The sequence below is a fragment of the Muntiacus reevesi genome, chromosome 3 (assembly GCF_963930625.1).
Source record: "Muntiacus reevesi chromosome 3, mMunRee1.1, whole genome shotgun sequence".
NCBI classification, from domain to species: domain Eukaryota; kingdom Metazoa; phylum Chordata; class Mammalia; order Artiodactyla; family Cervidae; genus Muntiacus; species Muntiacus reevesi.
The window spans coordinates 241,338,499-241,362,338 of record NC_089251.1 but is presented as its reverse complement, the minus strand read 5'-3'; the positions used below and the strand labels follow the sequence as shown (position 1 = coordinate 241,362,338).

At 36.8% G+C, this 23,840-nt stretch overlaps 1 protein-coding gene across 1 annotated transcript in view; it reads right to left on the bottom strand.

The window, feature by feature from the left end:
- Positions 1–23,840, bottom strand: part of XIRP2 (xin actin binding repeat containing 2) — a 73,385-nt gene that overhangs the window by 8,255 nt on the left and 41,290 nt on the right. The window contains 4 exon segments of the mRNA XM_065931687.1: positions 467–9,779; positions 10,434–10,564; positions 11,497–11,569; positions 11,942–12,052. Of these exon segments, the coding sequence (XP_065787759.1) occupies positions 467–9,779; positions 10,434–10,564; positions 11,497–11,569; positions 11,942–12,052 (9,628 nt within the window).

Sequence of the window (23,840 nt, the reverse complement as noted above, 5' to 3'; positions counted from 1 at the left end):
AGTTAAAAATCTATCAATTATAGGTCAAGAAATATTATCTCATATTGCCTTTAACAAGTGCATAAAATAATATTTTAATAAGAAACACTCATAATGTACTAATGGTATACAATAATTAATACATATATAATTCCATATAAATAATTAATGCTATCACAATAACAATTATTATTATACCTGCTGCTTTATCCAAAGCCTTATTTACCTTGACAAACGCAGGTCTCAATAACCTATTTAGTAGTGTTTGTTAGTCTCACACAGGGCTGGTGAATCATACTAAATGCTTTTGTAAAGAGAAAGTAGTAAAAGCAGGCATGGTAAAGGGAAGGATAGCAACAACCAGAGAAAGCTGTTAGTTTTAGATTCTGTTGTTTAGTTCTTTCCATGTACTCTTTTAATTGCAAGTCGTCTTAGTTCTGTGCCTTTAAAGGGTTAATCTTACTTCACTCTTTGCAAGGTCATTTACCACGTATAAATGCAGATTCCTCTTGGAAGGTGGTTTCCATCTCAGTTGCAGAAGCATCTGAGGTTGCATATCCCAGGTTTTCAAAAACTCTTTCACTCTCCTGCCACGTCTGTTGAAAATTCCTCCTGAGTTCTTTAGGTGAATCAGAAACATCTAAAATGTGGCCAGCGATGACATCCTCGTAGGTGGGTGGGGCGTGCTTGAAGTCAAAGCGAGATCTGCCAGCTTCCGAGCCATGTGACGAAGAGACTGTCGTCTTCGACCCAACAACCTGACTCTCAAATGCATCCACGTCTGAGAAATGTTCACTGCGAGACCTTGTTTCAGAGCGTATGCTGGGCAGCTTGACGGGCATCATTTCTTGCAGCTCTCCAGGACGACTGTGAGAAAAACCCGTAAAGCTAGCGCTTTCTGAGGATGTTAATCCAAATTCCTCCTTACAAAATGAACGGCTTTCTTGTTTTATATTACGATTTGCTTCTCCATTTACATACACTCTTCTATTTGACTGTGTGTCAAAACTTAGGCCATCCTCAAATCCCCTGAACCACCTGTTTATTTCATTTGCACGGTCACTCATGAAGTTTTCAGCCGTTTCAACAGTCCTGTTGGCGGCTTCGTATCTCTGCGTGTGCTCTGACAGGCGCGGTCCTTCGACTTTGCGGATGATTTCCACTGCGTCAAAACTCTCAGTGTCTGGCACTACGTCTTTAGCGGAATTTACTCCATCTTTGTGAACGTAAGTCGACCTTTTCTCTACTGTCCTTACTTCCTCTTGAGCTTCCATGGATTCTTTGAAAGAACCACTATCAGCATGATTTACAGTTATAGGTATTGTGATTGTAGGTGGAGAGTCCCTACCACGAGCCTCTATCTTAATTTGACGGCGAAGTGTTGCAGGAGACTTGACGATCTCAGACCTCTTCTCCACGATGGGAACCGGGGTTATCGACGAACAAGGGATGATCCCTCTGGATAACTTCGCAGTGGTGTCTTTGAGCTTCACAAGTTGTTCAGAGCGACTCTTGGGTGGAGAAGGGGAGGTATTTGCTCTGAGGATTCTAGTTGGTTGTGATGGTCTTGGTGACGGTTCAGCAGAACTGTCCTTTATCGGGGACTGGGAAAGCTCATCCTTAGGAGAGGTTTCTGTTCGCCGGGCGGTAGACTCGATTGTTATGAAAGTTGGTGACGGTGGGCGTGTTTTTAAAGACGGAGGAGGAACCTTGGCATCATCTAGTTTAATTTCCTGATGGGTTTTCACTTGATGAGCAGTAGTTTCTTGATGCGTTGCTATTTGGTGGTGCTCTGCTTTTTCCACAATTGTATTTTCTTTCTGCTGGATATTTTTATTGTAACTTACATTAGCATTGGACACTTTACATAATGTTTCATTAAGACTGGTAGCTTTATTTCTCTGCTTTCCTGCTTTAGACGATATCATGGCCGTTTGAATTGTATTTTCACAGGACACAAGCATATCCTCTGTCTGAGTCTTAATGTGTGTTATTTCTTCTTTGATTTTTTCTATGTTATTCTCCATAGCAATGCGAACTCCATATTCTCTTTTTTCTTCACTTAATAGCCATACTGGAATAATATTTAACAGCGTCTGAAATGTCTTAAGGCCATTTTTATCTGGCTCTGCTTCAAACTCTTTTACCCTGGACAGAATCTGTTGTAGTTCTTCACGTTTTCTCAAGAATTCCAATACATTTACAGCACGTTTTCCATCATCCTGCTGGGATTCTTTCACAGAGGAAAATAAAGATTTGTTCTGTGTAATCTCTTGCTTTGACTCTTTAGTATTAGAAAAGACTTGTTTCTGTTGTATGCCCTTGACGCCAAGATATTTTTCTTCCTGCAGATTATTATTTGGCTGGGGCAATTTTTTATGTTCAGCTTGACTTTCAAAAGACTGTGTATGTGTTTGCTGGAAATTCTGAGTCTCAGAATCAAGATGTGCCTCAGCAACCTTTTGTTCAACTACCTTCTGAGCTGATTTATTCAAATGTTCTTGTTTTGTTTCAACTATTAGACTTTCTTTCTTTGGACCAATCATTGGTGGTCCCTGAATTGTTTCTTCACTTCTTAAAAGCTTCCCACTCTCAGATTCTCTAAATTCTCTTTGCTTCTCATGAGCTATATTGAGCTTGCTTTCGTGGCTTTTCCCTGTGGTTTCTGTAGGTAATTGTATTGTTACTCTCTTCTCCTTTGCAGGTAATTGATAATATTTTTCAGTCACTGATTGCTTATTGCTACTGCCTTCAATCCTTGCTTCTGTTCTCTTGGTTTCCTGGTACTGTTGTTTGGTAATGGTTTGAGTATCAACTTCAGATTGCTTTTTATGACTTTCATAGCTGTGGTTTGTTTCATTTAACTTATGACCTAGAATTGGAACCTTGATGGTTTTAACTTTGAGACTGGGGGAAACTGGTTTGCTTGCGGGCAAGTGCAACTGCTCCAGATGCTTCTGTTGTGTTTGCTGTGTCCTACATTCTTGCTTCCTCTGTTGAATTTCACAAGCTGATTTAGATTGGACCATATCCTTGGAGCTCTGCAAAACTTCCTTTTTCATGGTATCTTTGCCTCCCAAGGTTGCTGGAACATGCTGGAACCCCTTGACAGGCAATGTCACTGCTGGTGTTGTGGAAAGCTGGTTATCAGTACAGACCCCTAGTTCTTGAGGAAGACTTTGAGAGTCTGTGTTGGTTTGGGCCACAGTGACCTCTGAATCCATTCCAGCGAGGGGGACCCCCTCCTTCGGTCTTTGTAACAGCATTTCCTTTTTCAACTCTGACACGTTTTGATTTTGGCTTTCTGTTCTAACTATGTGGTAGCCTGAACTCCCCTGTCTCTGTTTTTCAAGCTCCTCTCTTTGTTGTCTGTATTTTTCTTCAGCAATCATTAAAGGTGTTTTAAATTTTCTCATATAAGGTTTTGGACTTTGCTGTCCTGAGCCTGCTGGAAATGAATGAGATTTTATGAGAGGTGCTATAGGCTTTTTGTTGGGTGGTGAACTTTCTGGAACTGCCTGTGAGAAAGACCTTGTAGAGTTCATAGATAGTTGTTTTCTTTTATCAAGACTTTTGCTAGATACGTTCTGCTTTGTCTCTATGTGTTCACTGCTAGTTGCCATTATTACTCTTTTCTGATCCTTTGAGGGAGTCATTTTACATTCTGTAGCTGGCAGAGAATTTTCCAAATCAACTTTTGGGGAACTATGATTCTTTATATCTTCTACCTTCTTGGGAAACTTGGGTTTGGGGAGTGTGGGAGGTGGCAAACGTCCTCCAGGTTTTCCTGTTATGACTTTAGCCTGAGAACTTGAGGCTTCCTCTTGGGAATGTTGTATAAATGTTCCATTATGCTTTTCTTGAACAGAAGAAGAAAGGAGATGTGCTGGTTTTAGAGTTGGAGCTGGAGGAGGAGGGGGTGGTGGTGGAAACATGGATAGACATTCTCTTTCAAATTTCTCATCTTCTGGTGGTGGAGGAAGAGGGAGCCCTGGAAAATTTTCAAATTCAGCCTGTATCTTCTCAGTGGACAGTGAAGGAGGAAACACATTTTTTTCAGGCAACATCGTTAAAGGAGGTGGAGGAGGAAGAGGAAATTCAATTTCAGATGATGCATTGGAAGGTAGAGGAGGTGGAGATGGAGGTGGAAGAGGGAACTCATTTTCCTTCGCATTATTTTCAGGGTTAAATTTGACTGGATTAAAGGACATTTCCATTGCCATTTTTAAGTCTTTGGCGGTATTTGTCTTCATTAGAAAGTCCTGGTTCTTCAGATGACTATCAGTCTGCTTTTTGTCAGTTGCCTTAAGTTGATTGTGGCTTTTTTGGGAGACTTTCACTTCTGTTACATTTGACATGTCTTGATTCACAGGCAAAGTCTGCCACTCTGGTTGAGGGGTCACATTCTTTCTCATTATATCTTTATTAGAATATTGCTTTTCTTGCTTTAACAGAGTCTGCTTTTGAAAGTCCTCTGAAACCTCATGTGTTTCTCCAACCATCTTGTAGACTGGACCCTGGGTTAAGCCAGGCCTAGAGCTTTGTGTATCTGTTGATGTTTTAGTGTTTTTGGTATTTTTAGGACTCTTGACAGGGAAAACCTCAATCTTCTGGCGGTCATTCCTCAGTTCGCAAGTGTCAGTCTGTTGCTTTCCAAATGTTTTATCAGTAGATTGCCAAAAGACAGCCTCCTTCTGTTCTCTCGCTGTCTCTGATCCCTTGGTTTTTCGATGTTCCCTAACTGACAGGGTTGAAGTCAACTGTCCGCTTGCGTGTTCATCCCTAAGATGTTGCTCTGTCGTGTTATCAGTCCAGATACCCGCTTGGTGTGAATTAGATAGTTTTCTAAGGTTTTTCTCAAGAGCATCATTGTTTTGTTCGCGATCTACGACAATCTTTACGGTGCCTTTGGGGGCTTTTGGAAGATTAACCTCAGTTCTTTCTTTCATTAAATCTCCATGACAAGATTTGTCTGTAGCTTGATTGAGAACGTCTGTTCCCTCCTGCCACCTGGCTGCTGGCTGAAAGGGTCCTGGTCTTGGCTGAAGAATGCTTTTTTTGTCCCTCTGGACAGTCACCTGATGAACCCCTGCTTCCTGCTCTTCTTTGGATCCTGCCATCACCGTCTGCACATCATCTTTGACTGAACTTTTATTTACCTCTTTGAAAGCTCTTTGTGTTTCTTTTAGATTCCTTAATGATGCCTCAAGGTCATCTAGGATAAGTTCCTTTTTCAGTATTTCCGTCCTCGTCTGTGCAGTCTTTTCAAGGCATTCAATAGCTTTCTCAATATCCCCAGGGATGACATCAGGCTGTTTAGAGTTCTTCCATTTTTGACTTGATTCCTTAAGTGACTTGAGGGTGGTCAGCATGTCACCTTTTATAATTTCTTCTGTTTTAGCCACTGTTTTCTGACTTACGGCCTGGCTGAGGGAGTTTAGGGTTGACTTCACATCACCTTTAATAATTTCTTCTTTGGGTAACTTACAAGGTGTATTCTGAGGCTCTGTCAGAAAAACCTTAACTGTATTATGCACATCTCCTGGGATGATGTCAGTTTCATTAACAGTACGTTCAACCTGAGATCGTCTTTTCTTTAATAACAGTTTTGTGCCTTCTACATCACCACCAATTATTTCTTCCTCTTTTTCTTGTTTCCTAACTGTTAGTGTTTCATTTGAGCCTGTCTGAAGTTGTTTGAGATAATCCAAAGCTCCAGTTTCTATGCATGTTGTAAAAAACTGAACGTTTCCTCTCTCAGAGGCATCAATTTTAACCCTTTCAGATATTTTATTGTTTGAAATGGAAGATAGCAAATTATGAATCGTACGTTTTACATCACCCGCTACTACTTCTTCACGCTTAATTGTGTCACCAGCGTTTTCATGAAGAAGACAATAGATAGTCATGTTAATATCACCTCTTTCATCTTCCTGAATCAAAATCCCTTTCTTTACAGATCTTTCCTCAGAGAACAGGTTTTTTATTGCTTGTTGGACATCACCACTCACTATCTCTTCTTTTTCAGCATGAAATTCTGTTGATCTGTTTAATAACTGAGTTTTGGTCAGATTAACATTTCCCTTCTCTTCTTCACTGACCAAAATCTCTCTTTTCTTACAGTCTCTTTTGGAAAGAAGGTTCACCATTATATTTCTGAGGTCAACCTTGACAATTTCTTCTTTCTGTATCTCAGGTGATGCTTGATTCATTAGCTTGTATTTTGCCATTCGAACATCCCCAACCTCATCAGCTTCAATGATGATTCCAGGAGCCTCGATAACTTTTTGAGAGTACAGCTCTCCTAAGGTTTCTTTAATGCTCTTGCCAATAATTTCCACCTTCTCTACCGTACTTTCAGTAAATTTGTGAAGGGGTGTGGTTTCAAAGAGCCATGTAGTTGTCTTGACATCAGCAGGAGGGATTTCTTCCTTGGTGATTTTTGTGATGCTTTCATCTGCTTCCTTAATAGAATCCAAAGTTTGATTTTCAAAGAGCCACACTGCCTGCTTCACATCACCTTTCTGCATGTCTTCCTGGGTGACTGTTCTGATACTTTCATATTCTGACCCTTCTCCTCTCAGTTCATCTAGAGTATGGGTCTCAAATAGCCAAGTGGATGTTTTAACATTGCCCTTCTGTATTTCATTGACACTTACTGTTCTTACATAAGTATTCTTATCCAAATTTTCAGACTCAAAGAATTGTTTACTTGTCCTTACATCCCCACCTTGAATACAGTCCACAGTGGGCACAATATCACATGATTCTTTTGCAATCTGATCCAGTGGCTGGGTTTCAAATCTATATCTAACAGAACTAACAGCTCCCTTCTGAATGTCTTCTTGTGTGACAGATTTAATCACATACACAGTCTCAGATTCATTAATTGAGTCTAATGGTTTTGTTTCAAAAAGCCACCTTGTCCCTCGTACATCTCCGTGAATTACCTCTTCCTTTTTAACTGTAGTCACTTCATGATAAAACCCTTCTCGATCTTGAATGGCATAAAGTGGCTGGGTTTCAAAGAGCATTCTATAGCTTTTTACATCGCCCTTTATTACTTCTTCAGTAATTGTTTTCTTGGTGCTAATATAGTCCGATTCTTCTTTAATCTCATCTAAAGAAAAAGTCTCAAAAATAAAGCACCCCTTTCTTACATTTCCACCTTGTATGTCTGTCACTGTCTTAACTAATTCATTACCTTCTTGACTTTCTTTTATCATATCAATTGGTTGGTTTTCAAAGAGCCACCTACAATTTAAAACATTGCCTTTCTGAATATCTTCAGTCTTTAGGGTTTTGATCTTTCTCAAAACCTCCTCTGAACCAGAACTTATAGAATCTAAGGACTGACTTTCAAATTTATGCCGCATGCTGGAGACATCCCCAGCTTGGATATCCATTTCCATGGCTTTGATCTCCTTTCCTTCTTCTCCTTGTATGCTGTCCAGATTTTCTGTCTCAAAAAGGAAACATGTCGTACGAACATCCCCACCATGGATTTCCTCTTGTTTCACAGTTTGCAATTTGACTGTTGCTTCGGAGTCATCTTTTATGGTATCAAGTGGCTGATTTTCAAAGAGCCAGGTACAGGCTTTGACATCTCCCTTATGAATTTCTTCACTGCCAGTCATTAATGAAACTTTTTCATAGAGAGATTCCATTGGCTGGGTTTCAAAAAGCCATCTACAGGTTTTGACATCCCCTTTAACAATATCAGTGACTTGTTCAGTTTTATTTTCTACTTCTTCCGTATTGCTAAAATGTTTAATCGAATCAAGTGGTTGGGTTTCAAATAGCCACTTTGCGGATTTTACATTCCCAGTCTGTATTTCTTGAGCAGATATTCCTCTAATTATCTGATATTTATGAATGCTTTCATCAAACTGATCAATGGGCCTTGTTTCAAAAAGCCACCTACAGCTTCTTACATCACCTCTTAGGATTTCTTCTTGCTGGACTGTCTTTACTTGATGGTATTTTCCAAGGTGATCTTGAATGGCATATAATGGTGTTGTTTCAAAGAGTGATTTATTTAACTCTACAGCACCTCTGGTGACTCCTTCCACCTCTATTTTATGTGATGCATCAAATTTAATCAAGTTGTTTGATTCAAAGATATGTGTATAATTCCTTACATCGCCTCTGTCAACTTCTTCAAGTTTCACTGTTCGTATGTACTCTTTTTTATCTTCTCTAATCTCTTCCAGAGGTTGGGTTTCGAAAATCCATTTTTGGTGCCTGACATCCCCCTTTTCTTCTTCAGAAGCAGTGATTTTTTGAAGTTTTCCTACATCAGGGCTATCTTTTAAAGCCTCTATTGGAAGTGTTTCAAATAGTTGCTTAGTAGTTTGTACATCACCCCCTATTATCTCTTCAGACTTTAGATGGTCTGCATCAGGAACTTCTTTCAGAATATCTAATGGCTGTGTTTCAAACATCCAACACTTTTTCGAGACATCTGTACCTATTACTGTTTCCTTTTCAACGATGACCTCTTCTGTCTCTTCTTTGATTTTCTCCAAAGGTTGAGTTTCAAACAACCACTTGGCCCTACTCACCCCACCTTTGACATTTTCTTCCATGGATATTCCTCTGACGACTTTAATTTCTGTTATATCTTTGTTAATTGTGTCTAGGGGCTGTGTTTCAAACATCCAACGTGCTGTTCTCACATCTCCCTTTTCAACATCTTCTCTGTGAACAGTTTTAATTTCTAGCATTTGACCTGAGCCATCTCTAATAACATATAACGGTTGCGTTTCAAAACATTTTATACTTCTCTTAACATTCCCCTTAATTTCTTTGAGCTCAGATCTGAGTTGCAATAGGTGCATCTCATCTACTGAGTGAAGTTGTCCAAGTTGATCCAGATGTTGAGTTTCAAACATGTATCTCACAGTCTTGACATCCCCCCCAGTTATGTCCTTTATGGCAGTTGCTATTGATTCTTCTTGACTTTGATGCAATTTATTCATTGAGTCTAACGGCTTTGTTTCAAACATCCACCGGGCTGTGTGGACATCTCCTCTGGCCAACTCAGGAATTTTCTCAGCATGTTCCTCGGTGCCAGAAGAATGATCCCCCAGAGTATCGATGGGTTGGGTTTCAAACATCCATGTGGTATATTTCACATCACCACCAGCGATGATTTCTTGATCAGCAATGCCCTTGGAGATGTTGTCTTCATCTGGAGAGCCATTGTTGATGGAATCTAATGGCTGATTCTCGAAGATCCATCTCATGGACTGCACCTCCCCCTTCAGAATTTCATCCCACTCCAAGTGTTCTCTTTCTGCGTTCAGACCTTTTTGAGAACTGTCATTCGTATTTTCAAAAACATACCGGGCTTGTTGCACATCTGCTGAAGCTGAGCTCCCCGCATTCACTTGACGAGAAACAATCTCAGAAACCTCACTGATATAATCTTTTTCTAAGTTTTTCCTTAACTCAGGATGGATGTGTTTATATAAACGGTTTAATTCATACAAATTTCTTTGTTTGGAGTATAATTCTTTGGGGACTGGTGGTATTCTAGGAGGGCTGGGGAGTTCAGGGGACTGGGAAAACGCTGTCACATCTACTGGAGGTTGAAGCATGTCGGGTGGGGGAGGAGGAAATTCTTCTGTCTTTTCCGAAGGAGTGGCATTGATTTGTGCCAGAGTTGAGGAAGTGGTACTGTGGTCACGGTATCTGGTGGTTGATGTTTCCTTCCTCTGGCTGGTTGAAGTGTAAGAAGTAGAAGAGGTACCCACAATTGATGATGGCTTTAAAGTCTCTTCAGATTCACTTTCAATCTTTAAGGGAGAGAAAATCAAATCTTATAAAGATGAGTATAGTGGTGGAGACTTTCTGAGCACTGCCTTTTACCTACCCATGCTATGATATCTCCATTGGGAACAACAGGTGATAGACTCCATCTAGAGACCTACTTCAAAGTAATATTCAGTGTATGTTATTATCTTTCCTATAATCCATTTGCACTTTTTAGAATTATATTCCCTATTCAATACATCAGGAACTCAGTATTTTAACATTTACCCATAATCTTGACTGTCTTTCCTTCTTTACTTAATGTGCTATGCAGAGTAATCTAGAGGGAGACAATTAAAATCTTAAAGTACTTTTGAGGGTTGTTTTGTGTTCCTTGGAATTTTAAACACAACAGAGTAAGCAGATGACATTTAAAAACTGGCTTTATTACTTTATCTAATGTTAATTATTAAACTTAAGTGCATACATAATTTTTTCTCCCCTAATTTGCTTTAGTGAGAAAAGTTTTAATTCTCTCTGCTGCTTTTCTCATGTAGAATAATATTCTTCTTATGGAACAGAATAAGTACTGGTTCAGGATATTTTGTGCTATTGAAAAACCTCTTCATTCAATAATTTGAAAATGTTATGTGGTTTTATACTTAACATGCCTCTGTGCAGAGAAATTATTATCTTACCTTAGTCTGCTTGGCTGGGGTCAATTCTTTGTCAGAATAAAGGACCTTTTCCTGGACAGACTTTTCAAATTGTTCTTTTAAAAACTTAGTTGAAACCTTTGGAATCTCTTCATCTTCAGGTGTATCTATGACTATAAACAGAAAAGAACACCATGGATATTATGTAACTAACAAACATGATGTTTGAGAAGTCATTATAATACTATGGAAAACTTCTTATAATGTAAGTTAAATAAAAGTATTCAGGATATAAGTGTATACATATGGCACTACTTCATTAGGTAAGTTAGTGATGTAGGAAATATAGGAAGAAAAATGATGGTGGTTACTGGATGGAAAGTCATAAGTTATGAAGTTGTTATTTATTTTAATATATATATTTTCCAAATTTTCCACAAGCATGCTTTGCTGTTGTGCTCACATAATAATAAAAGTTATAAAACAAGAAAAGAACAGCAGCAGAACAGAAAAGGATCTACTTCCTTAAGCAAAACTACAATAAAACCAAATTCAGATATAGTTAAGTAATACTTGGGTCACAGTTGACTTAAATCTTCCCTTTTAGCACTTAGGAACAGCAAAACTCATTTTCCTTTTACAGGCAAGACACTCTGTACCCATTTTATGCAGCTACACAAGTTTGCCTGGAATCTAATCTCATTTCTGTAGGTTGGAGAATTAGACTTAAACATGCTTGAATCTATCATTAAAGGTAATACAATCTAGATAACTTTTCTGTTCCCAAGGAGCTTGATAAACATCAAGTTTATTCTAGATCCCCAAGGCAAAAACAATTCAGAGGTGACTGGCTTATCACCTTCTAGGCTTTTTGGATAATCATAAGGTTGAAGGGCAATGAAATATTTTAGAAGCTTGTTGCATCTCTTAGCATAGACAGAACCTAATTATAAATAGAAATACTGCCCTGTCTCTGTTAGGATCATGAGTAATAGTTACTAACTTTATTTAGCGGGAAGGCTTGTGCTTTGGAAGTCCTCTATTCAAACACAGAAGCATCAACCGTAAAAAGATATATTCAAATCAAATAATATCAGATTCTTACCTGTTTCTTGAACATATTGATGGAGCTGAGAAGCTTGGTTTATTTCCTCAGTGTGCTTTTCAAGATGAGAGGCCTGTGTTTAAAGATAATTTTAAATAAATAATTGTTTTTAAGAAATCAGTTATTTCAGGATTGCACATGTATTCTACATTGCAGACTGATTTTCATCCAAGACTTCAGTACACATAGAGAGATGTGAATTAAACACTGACCATTTATTTTAATGCATGAGCTCATGCTGTAACAGAACATATACGAATGGACACCTAAAAGTACCCTTATATTTTTATGGTGCTCACTTTATATTTCAAAGACTTCAAAGTGGGGAAGGATGTATATTGGTATTAAATACATAAAGGATAATAAAAACAATTGTTTATAACAAGATCAGAATGTCCACACAGTTCTGGAAACTGTGTGGAAACTGTTTTTTCTAAGTAGTTACCATTTCTGTTCCAAGAACATCAATTTTGTGTGCTTCGGAAATTTCTGGTTCATTTCTTTCCATTTCCTGGCTGCTTCTTGAAATGTCGACCTGGCTGCTACGGATTACCTCCTGAAAATGAATGAATGGACAATGCCTTAAGAAAATTCTGAAATTTTTAACTTTTATTTTATTAATGCAATTTCAGTGAAACAGACTTCTGAAAAAAATTGTTTCCTCAGTATATTGCTTTGCTTGACTGCTGTAACAAATGACCACAAGCTTAGTATTTTACAGTTGTTTAGGTCAGAAATGCTGAGTGAATCTTGCTGGGTGTTGGCAGGTGTCATTCCTTTCTCCAGGCTCTAGGGGAGGATCCATTCTCTTGCCTCCAGCAGTTCTAGAGGCTGCTCACTTTCACTGGCTCATGGCCTGCTTCCTCTAGTTAAACTTTTTCTCACTCTGCCATCTTGCTGATTTTCTCTTCTGATCCCCCTTTCACTTTTATGGACCCTTGTGATTACATTGGACTAATCCACAGAATCCAGGATTATCTCCCTGTCAAAAGGTCAGCTACTTAGCAGCTGTAATTCTATCTTCAACCTTAATTCGTCTTTGTCACATAACTTAACATATTCACAAATTCTGAGAATTAAGATACAGGTATCTTCAGGAGCCAATATTCTGTTTACCATCCTTAGAAAGCAACAAATGTTAATGAGGCAACTCATACCCCATATGACAAAGAGGAATTTCAAAAAGAAAATGAAAATCCTTGATGAAAAAGAAATATATTAATATTGTTGTTTATAAGCCAGATTTTCATTTACAGAAAGGCATTCCTGTGTTCAAGTTGATCTTCTGGTTTTGGTAGCAGATCTAGAGTCTAATTTAAGAGTACAACCATTATATAAAACCAATATAAACAGGCTATATTATGCTAGCATATCTCCATCATCACACATCAGGCTACTTTTGATTCTAGTTAGCATAGGTGATCCTGACTGAATTGGATGGTTGAAACTGCTACTAACTTTGGTGATCCATCCCTGCTGTTACTATGGGATGGGATCTGACACAAATATATGATTGACTGATTGATATGAAGCGTTTGGCATACTGCTAAAAATCTTACCATCAAAAAATAGAATGTAGACAGATGACTCCCCAAGAACACATCTATTTGAACACCTTTGAAGTTGGGATTTCACTTTACTTTTGATAATCTACATGACTGGCAAGTACTGTTTTTGATGTGGGATTTTATTAATAAAATTTTTGTCTTACTAAAGAATAGTCAAGTGAGCAAAGGTGAATTATTATTATTAATCGAATAGAAGCACTAAAGTTTTTCTTTTTAAACATGGAGTTAAATAGTCTTAAGTGATTAAGTTCTAAACCTTTAAAGCAAGAATAAGTTTATATTAAAGTTAATTCATGAGATCTTGACTTGTGATTTTTTTTTCTTGCTAGTATACTTGCAGTGTTTGGCTTTTCCCCCCCAAGTCTATTTGGTATATAGGGTCAAAGTTAATAAAGTGGCAGTCATATATTTGCATATATATATGTGGTTTAGTTGCTAAACTGTGTCCAACTCTTGTGACCCTTTGGACTGTAGCCTGAAAGGCTCCTCTCTCCATGGAATTTTCCAGGCCAGAATACTGGAGTGGGTTGCCATTTCCTTCTCCAGCAAATCTTCCTGACCCGGGGATCAAACTCTGGTCTCTTGCATTGCAGGTGGTCTCCGGCATTGCAGGCAGATTCTTTACCAACTGAGCCACCAGGGAAGTTGTATATGTATATATACATAAAACATGACTTGATCTTATTACACTTCTCTGGGAAGGAGAATTAAAACAAAAAAATTGATCACCTCTCAAAAGTCCTACAGAGAATTGAAGCCAAAATTTAGGTTTGCAGTTTAAAATGTAGATTATATTCCATTAGGTGTGTTAATTAACTAGATGGGAGGACTCCTTTCACAGTGTATAAGTATACCAATTATCACTGTGTATGCTTTAAATATCTTATAATTTTTTCAATTATACTTCAATAAAGGTATAACTGAATATCTGAAAAAGGCATTTGAAAAGGTACCTGAAAAAATTTTAATTATAGCTCATTAAATTAAAGACCAGTGTAATATTTTCCTAGGCAGAATGTGCTTCCAGCTGTAGTCATTTATCAAATGATATTTATTAACATGCTTGGTGCATAGTTTATGCTAAGGAAAGGTTTACTTAATGAATGAATGAATAAAACAAAATAAAACTTCCATTAATAAATTAATTTCATTCAACCTTCTATTTGCCTGAGAATGTCCTAGGACCTGGGGTTAGAACAATGAACAAATATGTACTTTACTTTCTCAAGAGGGAGTATAGAAAAGAAATAATCCATATTCTTTCCTTTAAGTTTAAAGAATCATAATTCTATATAATAAGAAGTTGTGCATAATCAAGTTTTATGTAAGGTTATTAATAACATTAGGCTAGAGGAAATAATAGAAGTATTATCTTCTATTGTCATCACCTAGGTTTCCCAGGTGGTGCTAGTGGTAAGAAACCTGCCTACCCAATTCAGGAGACATAAGAACCTCAGGTTCAATTCCTGGGTCAGGAAGATCCCCTGGAGGGGGGCATGGCAACCCACTCTAGTATTGCTTGGAGAACAAGCCCATGGAGAGAGGAGCCTGGCAGGCTGCAGTCCATGGGGTTGCAAAGAGTCAGACACGACGGAAGCGACTTAGCATGCACGGAGAGAATAATAACTGTCATTGAAGACCACAGAGAGAAAGCAATGCATGGGTACAAATAACATTTCTTTGTGTAAAAACTGTTAGCAACTATGGCAGATCTTTCTATCTATCGACATATAATGGGGATATTCTATGGGTTTCTTTTCACACACTCAAAAATAGGAAGTACTGATTAAACAGTGAAGGAGCAGAGGGCATGGGAACTTGATCAGTGGCAAGATCCTTATTGAAGGGCACTCTGATCATCACTACAGAATCACATCTCTGCCTAGAGGCGCATATAACAAGCTGTGACCCAGAGACACATTTATTTGACTCACTCAATGATTTTAAGGTTTTGAACTAGTTAACACCTACAAAAAAAATCAAGATTCCTGCTTATGTTTGAAATTTTGAAGATCTGGCAACACTGGATTCACATTCCAACACGGCAGTGACTTTCTGGACAAAGTAGTGGCCACCTGTCTTAGTTGGGACGCATACTTTTCAGTTGGTCACTGTTCCTATCACTCACTCACGTTTAATACCAAACCTGCCTGGAACCATAGAAATTTGAGCTTCTGATACTTGCTGCTAATTGTCAGGCTGAAAGAATAAAGTCAATAAGTTAACTTGGTGTGTTGAGAAAGATAAATGCAAAATGCTGGGAGTAGAAAAAACAGTAAATAAATATATTTTGACACTTTTTTAAAAAAAAATCATCATTTTCTGGGGCAAACACTTTATACTTAATGTGTATCTACTTGGTTTAAAACAACCCAGGCCTATCATCTCTAAATATACTTTCTTTGGGAGATGACACAACATAAACACATAAACAGTACAAGGATACATAAATTTAGTTTAGAGTTATAAGTTTCTACTTCAGCACTTATGTGCTATTATGATACAGAACTATAATTGTTACACTACTTCGGTATGTTAGTGTCAATGCATCAATTTTACTGCCCCCTGTTTTCTGTAATTTACATAAAGCCTATCTTAAAATATTCCAAGATTTTGTTTTCATTATTTACTGTGTTTCATATTTTGTAACTAGTGGAGTTAGATTTTAAATCTGACTTTCTGTCTTCCCAAGTGTTGGTGTCTGTAGACTGAAGGGTTAGATAAAAGGATGGATCATCATAATAATCAGGAAGAAATCAAATTACACAAATAAATGCAATAAAGAATTCTGGCCAGAACACTATACATAAATTCACATGAAACAATTCATGAAATTGGTATTAATACTTAAAAATTAAATTCAAATATAGATTGGTTGCAGCAGCAGCAAGAAGAAAAATACAATTTTGGGTTCATAGGTGGATTAACCAAAATCAGTACTCATGCCCTCCTTTATACTAGGTATGTTGTAAGTTTGGGTAAGTTACTAAATCACACTTGACTTAAAAAAAAAAATCTCATTCATCCCTGAAAAGAAACATATGCTATACGTGCTCTAATTTTGGAACCTAGAGAACATCGGGCAAAATCATGTTATAATGTTTGCATAACTCATGCCAATCTGATATCAGCTCATAGATTAGTCAAGTATATTACAAAGTTTCCATGGATGTACGTTTCTCCAAAGGGGATTTCTCCAGCACAGGAAAGATTCCACACTTTGCCTGCTTAATTTGCCATTGTTCTTATCACTGTAAGAAAAGGCACTGTACATTTCCACTGATAAAAATGCAAACTCATGCTACCATAATGAGTAAGGGAAGAAAAAAGACAGTCTTTTTATGATGACTCACTATTATTGTGGCTCTTAGAAGCACATCCATTAAAACAAAGTGTGATGTAAGACTGGCAGAAGAGTAGATGATAACTGCCTCACTAAAGTGGAAAAAATAGCTCATTCTCAATGCTAGTAATTCAGCAATTTTACCCATCACTAACCTCATTCTTAATAAAACCAGGAAGGGTTTGTATCATTGTCAAACAGGCAGAAATAATACAAAAATGTGCTTTTTATGTTAACAAAAATGTCAGTTGATTCAAGACTTGAAAGAATAATCAGTTCTTTAAGTGATGAATGTAAAAATTTGCGGTTGATATATTGTGTTTGTCTAGATTTGGATATATTTGAATTCAAACATGTTTTCTTTTTGCCCTGAGTTTTCTCTCTTCACTTTTAAAAAAATTTATTTTAAAATTTTACAGCATAAAATTTGATCTCCCTATAGTTTGAGCTTCAGGTTAGGGTTTTTCCTCATCCACTACACACTTTTGAATCTTGGCTCAAAAATTGCTTTTTCCTTGAAACCTTTCCTGACTTTTCTATACAGAGTTACCTGCTTTTATTATCATATTCCTATATGGTCAGTACATATCTGTACTACCTGCCTATCACATTTCATAGTCATTAGTTAATAATATGACATTCTCCTTTAACTGAACTCATGTATCTTCAAATCTTGATGTTTATCTTCCTGGTAGAGAGTAGATCCTCCCTTCTAAATGTCAAGAAGTGAATGCATGGATAAAAATCACTTTTTTCTTAGGAATGTGAAAACTTTATGATTTTATAAGAATCTGGTTTAAAAATTAAAGTTCTATAAAATCCTACGATTTTATTTTTTGATATTTCAGTTGATAATCTTTGATACTGAACATTTCATAATTGGTAGACAGGGTTACTGAAGCTGATGCATATAGCAATAATCTGTCAATCACTGACAAAGTATACTTAGCAGAGTTCTCCTGGTAACACTACAAATGGTTGGAACGTTTATGGAAGAACATAAGCAGTGCTGTTACGCTCTAAAGAGCAATTGAAATCATTAGAGGGAAGAGAGCCTGTATCAAGAAACCAAAAGATACACAAAGGCAGCAAACACATACAAAAAGTAAAGAACCTTTCAAAATAGGGAAATTTATCTTCAAATGTTCTTTTTATAAAAGATCTTATTGGTGATAAACTAATTTGTATGTTCTTTTTTTGTAAATTGTTATTATTCATTGAGTTGGTAGACCAATGCATTGTCAAGCATTATGAAGAAACAGCAGTAGAATGCATTGGGCAGAATTACTATGACATCAACAAATCAGGTTGAGATATTTGTGATGACAGTAAAAGATAATATTTTATCCTTATTTGCACTATAAAGGGGAAAGAAGAGTCAAGGCAAATGTAAGTCGTGATCCTTTGCATAACTGTATATACTTGGAAGTGAAAACTCCAGTTTTACTTCATTTAGTAATAGTGCTGCCCGAAGCTATGATTGCTCCCTGAAGCTGGTTGGACTATTGGATCCCAAGAGACTGATAATGCAAAACATTTGTAAAAAAAATTAAAGTAGCAACATTTTCCCTTTGAAATTACTGCATCTGTAAATGTGAGTGACCTCATATCACTTCATCTATATATTTATTTATTCTAACAACAGCTACTGAGCACCATCTATCTCTATAGCATTTTGCTAGGCATTGTAAGTATTGTTTTAATAAAAGTTTTATCTACCAACCTATCTACAGATCAATAATCTGTCTATCTCTATATCTGTGCAATATATAAAATATGTACATATATATCTAATGGAATAAAAATGGCTCACTTAACTTGAAATTATCTTAAGACAAGATCTGTAATATATAGACATGCACAAATTATGTAGGTTTGTTGTATAAGTCTCTGAGAGAATTGAATTCATACTTTATTGAATTCATACTAATTCATACTTTAATTGAATGCTATCATTCAATTAATATCAACTATTTCCTGACTCAAAACAAATATGCTTTGGTCACATCTAGCTATAAAGAGTAAAACTTATCATTTTTAATAAAAATACTTAATTTAAAAGTAGAAATATTTGACTTCAAAGAGAGGTTTCTGAATAAGTAACGCCAGCTTTCACTGCTAAAATTCTGTCCTCTTCTTTCCCCAAAGCGTTATTTATAGAGTCATATCTCAGAATCTAAAATGCTAAAGATTCATATAAAGAACTTGTAAAAGATGTACTCTCAACTGAGCCATCAAACATATTAGTTATATAAATAGCAATACTTATTTGACAAACTTAAAAAAAAAACCAGGATACATAAAACATTTGATTTTCAGTAAAAGACACCTAGAAGTTTTATGTAGAAGTATAATATCTATATTATATATTAACACACACACACACATATATCCATATATACAACAACTCAGTCTAACATAGAAGTAAGGCATCTTAAAACCAAAAGGGCATTTGGATATAAATAAACATAAAAGTACAATAAAAGAGGTTAAAACATGAAGTCTCAAGGAGTAGTGAAATTGCAAGTAAAAAGCTTGCAAAAAGAATGAAAATAACTTAAAGAAAAAGAAAAACAGGGGTAATATGTATATTAATACAAACCAAAATAGAGAAACAGAAGAATTCTACCTTTTCATTACACAACTCATCTTCACCAATATTCAGTTGATTTGTCAGTAAAAGCCCTGCCAATTCTACCTTTAATTATCTTTTGAGTCAATGTCCCCTTTATTCTAGAATTTTTGACCCATTTAAGCTCTCATATATTTAATCTGCTATATCAGTAGTCTCTTAACTTACCTTCTTCAATCTAACTTTGACACCCTTTACATCAATCCTATACAGCTAGGAAAAACATTACTTAAATGCATATCTATTCATCTTACTCCCTTGTTTGTTTCTTCAATGGTTTTTGATTGCCTTAGAATAAAATAAAAATTATAATTTTTTTTCTCTTATGCAGGCTTTGGCTATATTTCCAGCCCCATGGCTCAATTATGTTTCACTATATTCATGAATATACTATTTTACCTGTGGCATAAGCTGTTTCTTTCAGCTACAGTGTAATTCTACATTTATAAAAAAAATATTTTAAGTCTCAGCTGAAGCATTCTCCACTCTCAGATTCCCCTCCTCAATCATCCCTCATCCAGAGTAAAGTTTATTACAACCTTTGTGTCCTAACAAACCTCATTTATATTTTCTATCATAGAATCTACCATATTGCACTTGTAATCATTTGTTATATGTCTGTCTCTCTGATAAAGAGAGTTTCTTGAGGGCAAAGTAATATCACACTCATCACTGAATCTTTTGTGCTTGATATATGGTACATGCTTAATGACTATCAGCAGAATAAAAAAATGACAAGGTAGAGACTCTGGAATTAGCCTTCTTGAGTTTGGATCACATTTGCTCACTTTCTTTGGGCAAATTACTTAGCTCTTCCATGAGTTCATTTCTTGTCCAAAAAAAGTGTGCGTGTGTGTGTGTGTGTGTGTGTGTGTGTGTGTGTAGGGGGGCAGATGAAATAGTGCCTATCTTGGAAGGTTACTGCAAGGAGAATCTGAGTAACATATGTGAAAACCTGGCTTATAAGTGCTACATTAATATTTGCTATCTTTGCTTAACAAATATTCATTGTACACTTACTCTGAATCAGCTATTTCCACAGTAATTCAAGATACACAGTAAATAAGGCAAAAGAAAAAAAAGATTGAATGAAAGTAGATTGTCTCTGGTTATGTCAATATATTTTGCCATGAATTTTTTCATTATAGAAATAAGTCCAGAAACAAAAGAAAAAACAAGTTTCAATATGTATATTCTTTTCCCCACCAGAGAAGAAGTGGATTTGTGAGGTTTATTGAAAGAGAAGCAAAAAGGTGCCTATGCATATTACAACCCTTCTAAATCATTCTGGCCCCTAGGACATGGAAATTTCTATAGAGGCATGGCCAGAGAGTAGCTTTCAGATCACTGATTTGGTTTTTCTCCGATTCATCTTTCATGAACTGATATCCAATGAAGAGTCAGTTCACAGTGATTCACTCTACTATTATACAGTTCTTTTCACACTTAACTCTTCATTAAAAGGTCCTGTTTTGTGCCTCTCATGCAAATAACAAATTGAATGTTAAGATTTGTGATTTTCCCTCATAGCTCAGTTGGTAAAGAATCTGCCTGCAATGAAGGAGACCCGGGTTCGATTCCTGGGTCAGAAAGATCCCCTGGAGAAGGAAATGGCAACCCACTCCAGTATTCTTGCCTGGAGAATCCCATGGACAGAGGAGCCTGGTAGACTGCAGTCCATGGGGTCGCAAGAGTCAGACATGACTTAGTGACTAAACCACCATATATGTATGTATATTATCAGTCACAGCTCCCACTGTCAAGCATCAGAGTCTAACTGATATAAATAGGAAAGGTACTTTGTTAAAGAAACAATTCACAGTAGAAGTGTATTTCACAGAATCTCCAGGAATAAGATTCCCGAAATATTCTCAAAGAATGAGACTTGGAGGTTTTATAGGGAGAAATCATGTTGAATAATGCTGCAGAACCTTCTGGTGAATCCACCCTTGAGGTTGACACTGGACACACCCACTGCCAAAGCCACTGATACTATATCATGAATACTGTTTTTACAATGACTATTTCTTGAAACTTGATGTAGCTAATCTCCTGTTACCAGCCATCACCAAAACTGATTCTGCATAGTTCTTGTTTCTCATGTCATTTCATTACTTCCTTATGCAAAGCTTGAATTGGAGGTGTCTGATTGGTGCAGTCTAGTTTGACAAGCTTGAGTCCTAGATACCAGGAAGGCCAGGTGAGTAAGTGTATGGTATTTGCAGTTTCTACTAGTGGAGACTGGTTCTGCCTCATGGGATGGTGAAGTCCCCAGGGGTAGACGGAGGTGCAGATGTCCAAAAGAATGAAAATAGGACATTATCTCTCCTAAGAAAGTGTTATTTATCAACACTGTAGTCTTATTTATCAAACAGAAACCAGTTAAAAATGCAAGAAAAGGGATGCCACTCATAGGAAAAGTGGATTATGAGCTGGAGTTTGTCATCAATTCAAGTGAGAAATCAGGTGGGTAAATGACAGTTAATTTCAGTCACAGTTAGAATCCTGATTCGTAATCTGCTGGGGTAGAGTGTAGGGAAGCACTGAAGGAAGCAGAAAGAAAGACCTACCACTGATTGAGTGTTGTATATGTCAGGAAATACACAAGGCCCTTCACACTTTATAACATCTGATTTGTTAAGACTTTTACCATTTTTAAATTCTACATGTTGATTACCCATGGACTTAATCAGTAAAAGGAGTTGAAGGGAAAATGCTGCACAAGATTTGAAAATTACAAACATATACCATGGTACAGAGGTTCACAAGAATTCCATCAATGTAGAATCACTGCTTTTAACACCTAAAAGCAGCAAGTTATGTGCTCAACATGCACTTGTGATGTAGCTAAAGTGTGTTTAAACTAGGAACAAGAAAGAAGAGACATTATCCTCAAGTAGCTAAATATGCTGAAGAACTGCACTGAAACACCTTCAAAGAATTAAAAAATTAAGTCATGTGCTATAATTTTTATTGCACATTGATTTAAAAAATCACTGAGTCTTTTCCTCCAATATGGTTTTCACTAGTTTATCAGGTAACTGCACAGTTTTCTTTATTTCTTTTAAGGTTAGTGGTTCAGTGAAACATCTTTTCTATCAATATAATACTGGTAATCACATGCAAAGATTTAAAAAATACAAAAGGGGTCTCAAATTTGGGTTAAAGGGGCTAAAGGGCTAGAGGGGTCTCAAAATTGAAAAGAGATTCTTATGAAAAAAGGACAGAGAACTATTTGCTTTATGTAGATGTTTAAATAGTTTCATTTTGCCTAAAAGTATACATCTATAGCTTTTAAAAATTGAGCCATTTAACTCCTATACATATATATAAACAAATCAGATGAAATGAAATTTAAGGACATAGCCTTTGATCTGTATTGGATTTTCTTCCAGTTATACTTATCAATTCCAGAGCAATGTAAAGGGTAGAACACCCACACACTTGCTGGAGATTCATGACTGAAGATCAAATTAGTTCTGTAAGGAGGGGTCAGAGCAGATGAGATTCAAATAGACTTTGCTAAGAAGGGGTGATAGTCTTTAAAACTACAAGTATAGTGGTCTAGGAAACAGTAAAAGATAAATACTTGATTACATATCTCAGAATTATAAGAGAAATTATACTGAGCATAAGTGCTAAACACAGAGACAATGATCATTATATTTAAATAAGTTAAGGTGTATTTTGTCTGAAATGATATTGTTTGTCTCACCACTATTTTTACAGGAGGAAATCAACACATTTGCAGCTGATTCTGATATAGAAAAAGTAGTTGTGTATCTAAGTATCTCTAATTCTCTCACCCATATTTCTTTACATTCCCTCATCCCCATAAATTACTGCTTTTTCTTTCTCTATTTTCTGTACCCAGACTTGATGGTACACTTTGTCATTGCCATAATCCCCTCTTTAGTAATGAAAGGGCTGGAAACAATAAAGACAGGAAACAAAAGAAATTGAGGGGAAGAAAGGAATACTCCTTTTTTAGATCCTCTAAGAAAGGGCATGAGTTTGAGTAAACTCCGGGAGCTGGTGATGGACAGGGAGGCCTGGCATGCTGCGATTCATGGGGTCGCAAAGAGTCAGACACGACTGAGCGACTGAATTGAACTGAAGAAAAATAAAACAAATCAACGAAAATATGATTGGGGGAATTTGTTGTTGATACTTTTAGAATAATGACAAAAAATGCTTATGATAACAGGTTCACAAACTGGACCCCAGCCTAAAGTCTTGACTTCACTGAAGCCTCACAAATCTTCCCCAAACATATTTCTATACACTGTGCCATATGATGAATTGCAGAATCCAGTGGAGGGATTTCAAATACCAAAGCAGAATGATGTCTCTAGAAGACCATGGCGTATACCCAAGGATAAGGAAGATGAATTGAGTACTTGGCTCCCCCTTTTGGTGTCCATCTAGTGGCTGGTACCTGAAGTGCTCTACCCTCCGGAAAGGGTTGAAAATGAAGGCTCTTCGGGAGTTGGTGATGGACAGGGAAGCCTGGCGTGCTGCAGTCCACGGGGTCACAAAGAGTCGGACACGACTGAGCAACTGAACTGAACTGAACTGAACTGAAAGAACTATTTATTGGACCATGCTGAGTAGATCACTCAGGACAGAGAGGGATAAAGAAGAAGCAGAAGAAAAGGCTGTTGAAAGGAGATGTAATCTTAACTTTTGGGTTCTGTGATGTTGGGATTTACCAAGAAACTGGAAAAAAATGAAGAATTTCCTAAACATATCTCTGCAGAAACATTTCCTCTAAGCACAGAATCTCTTTATGCTTCTTCTT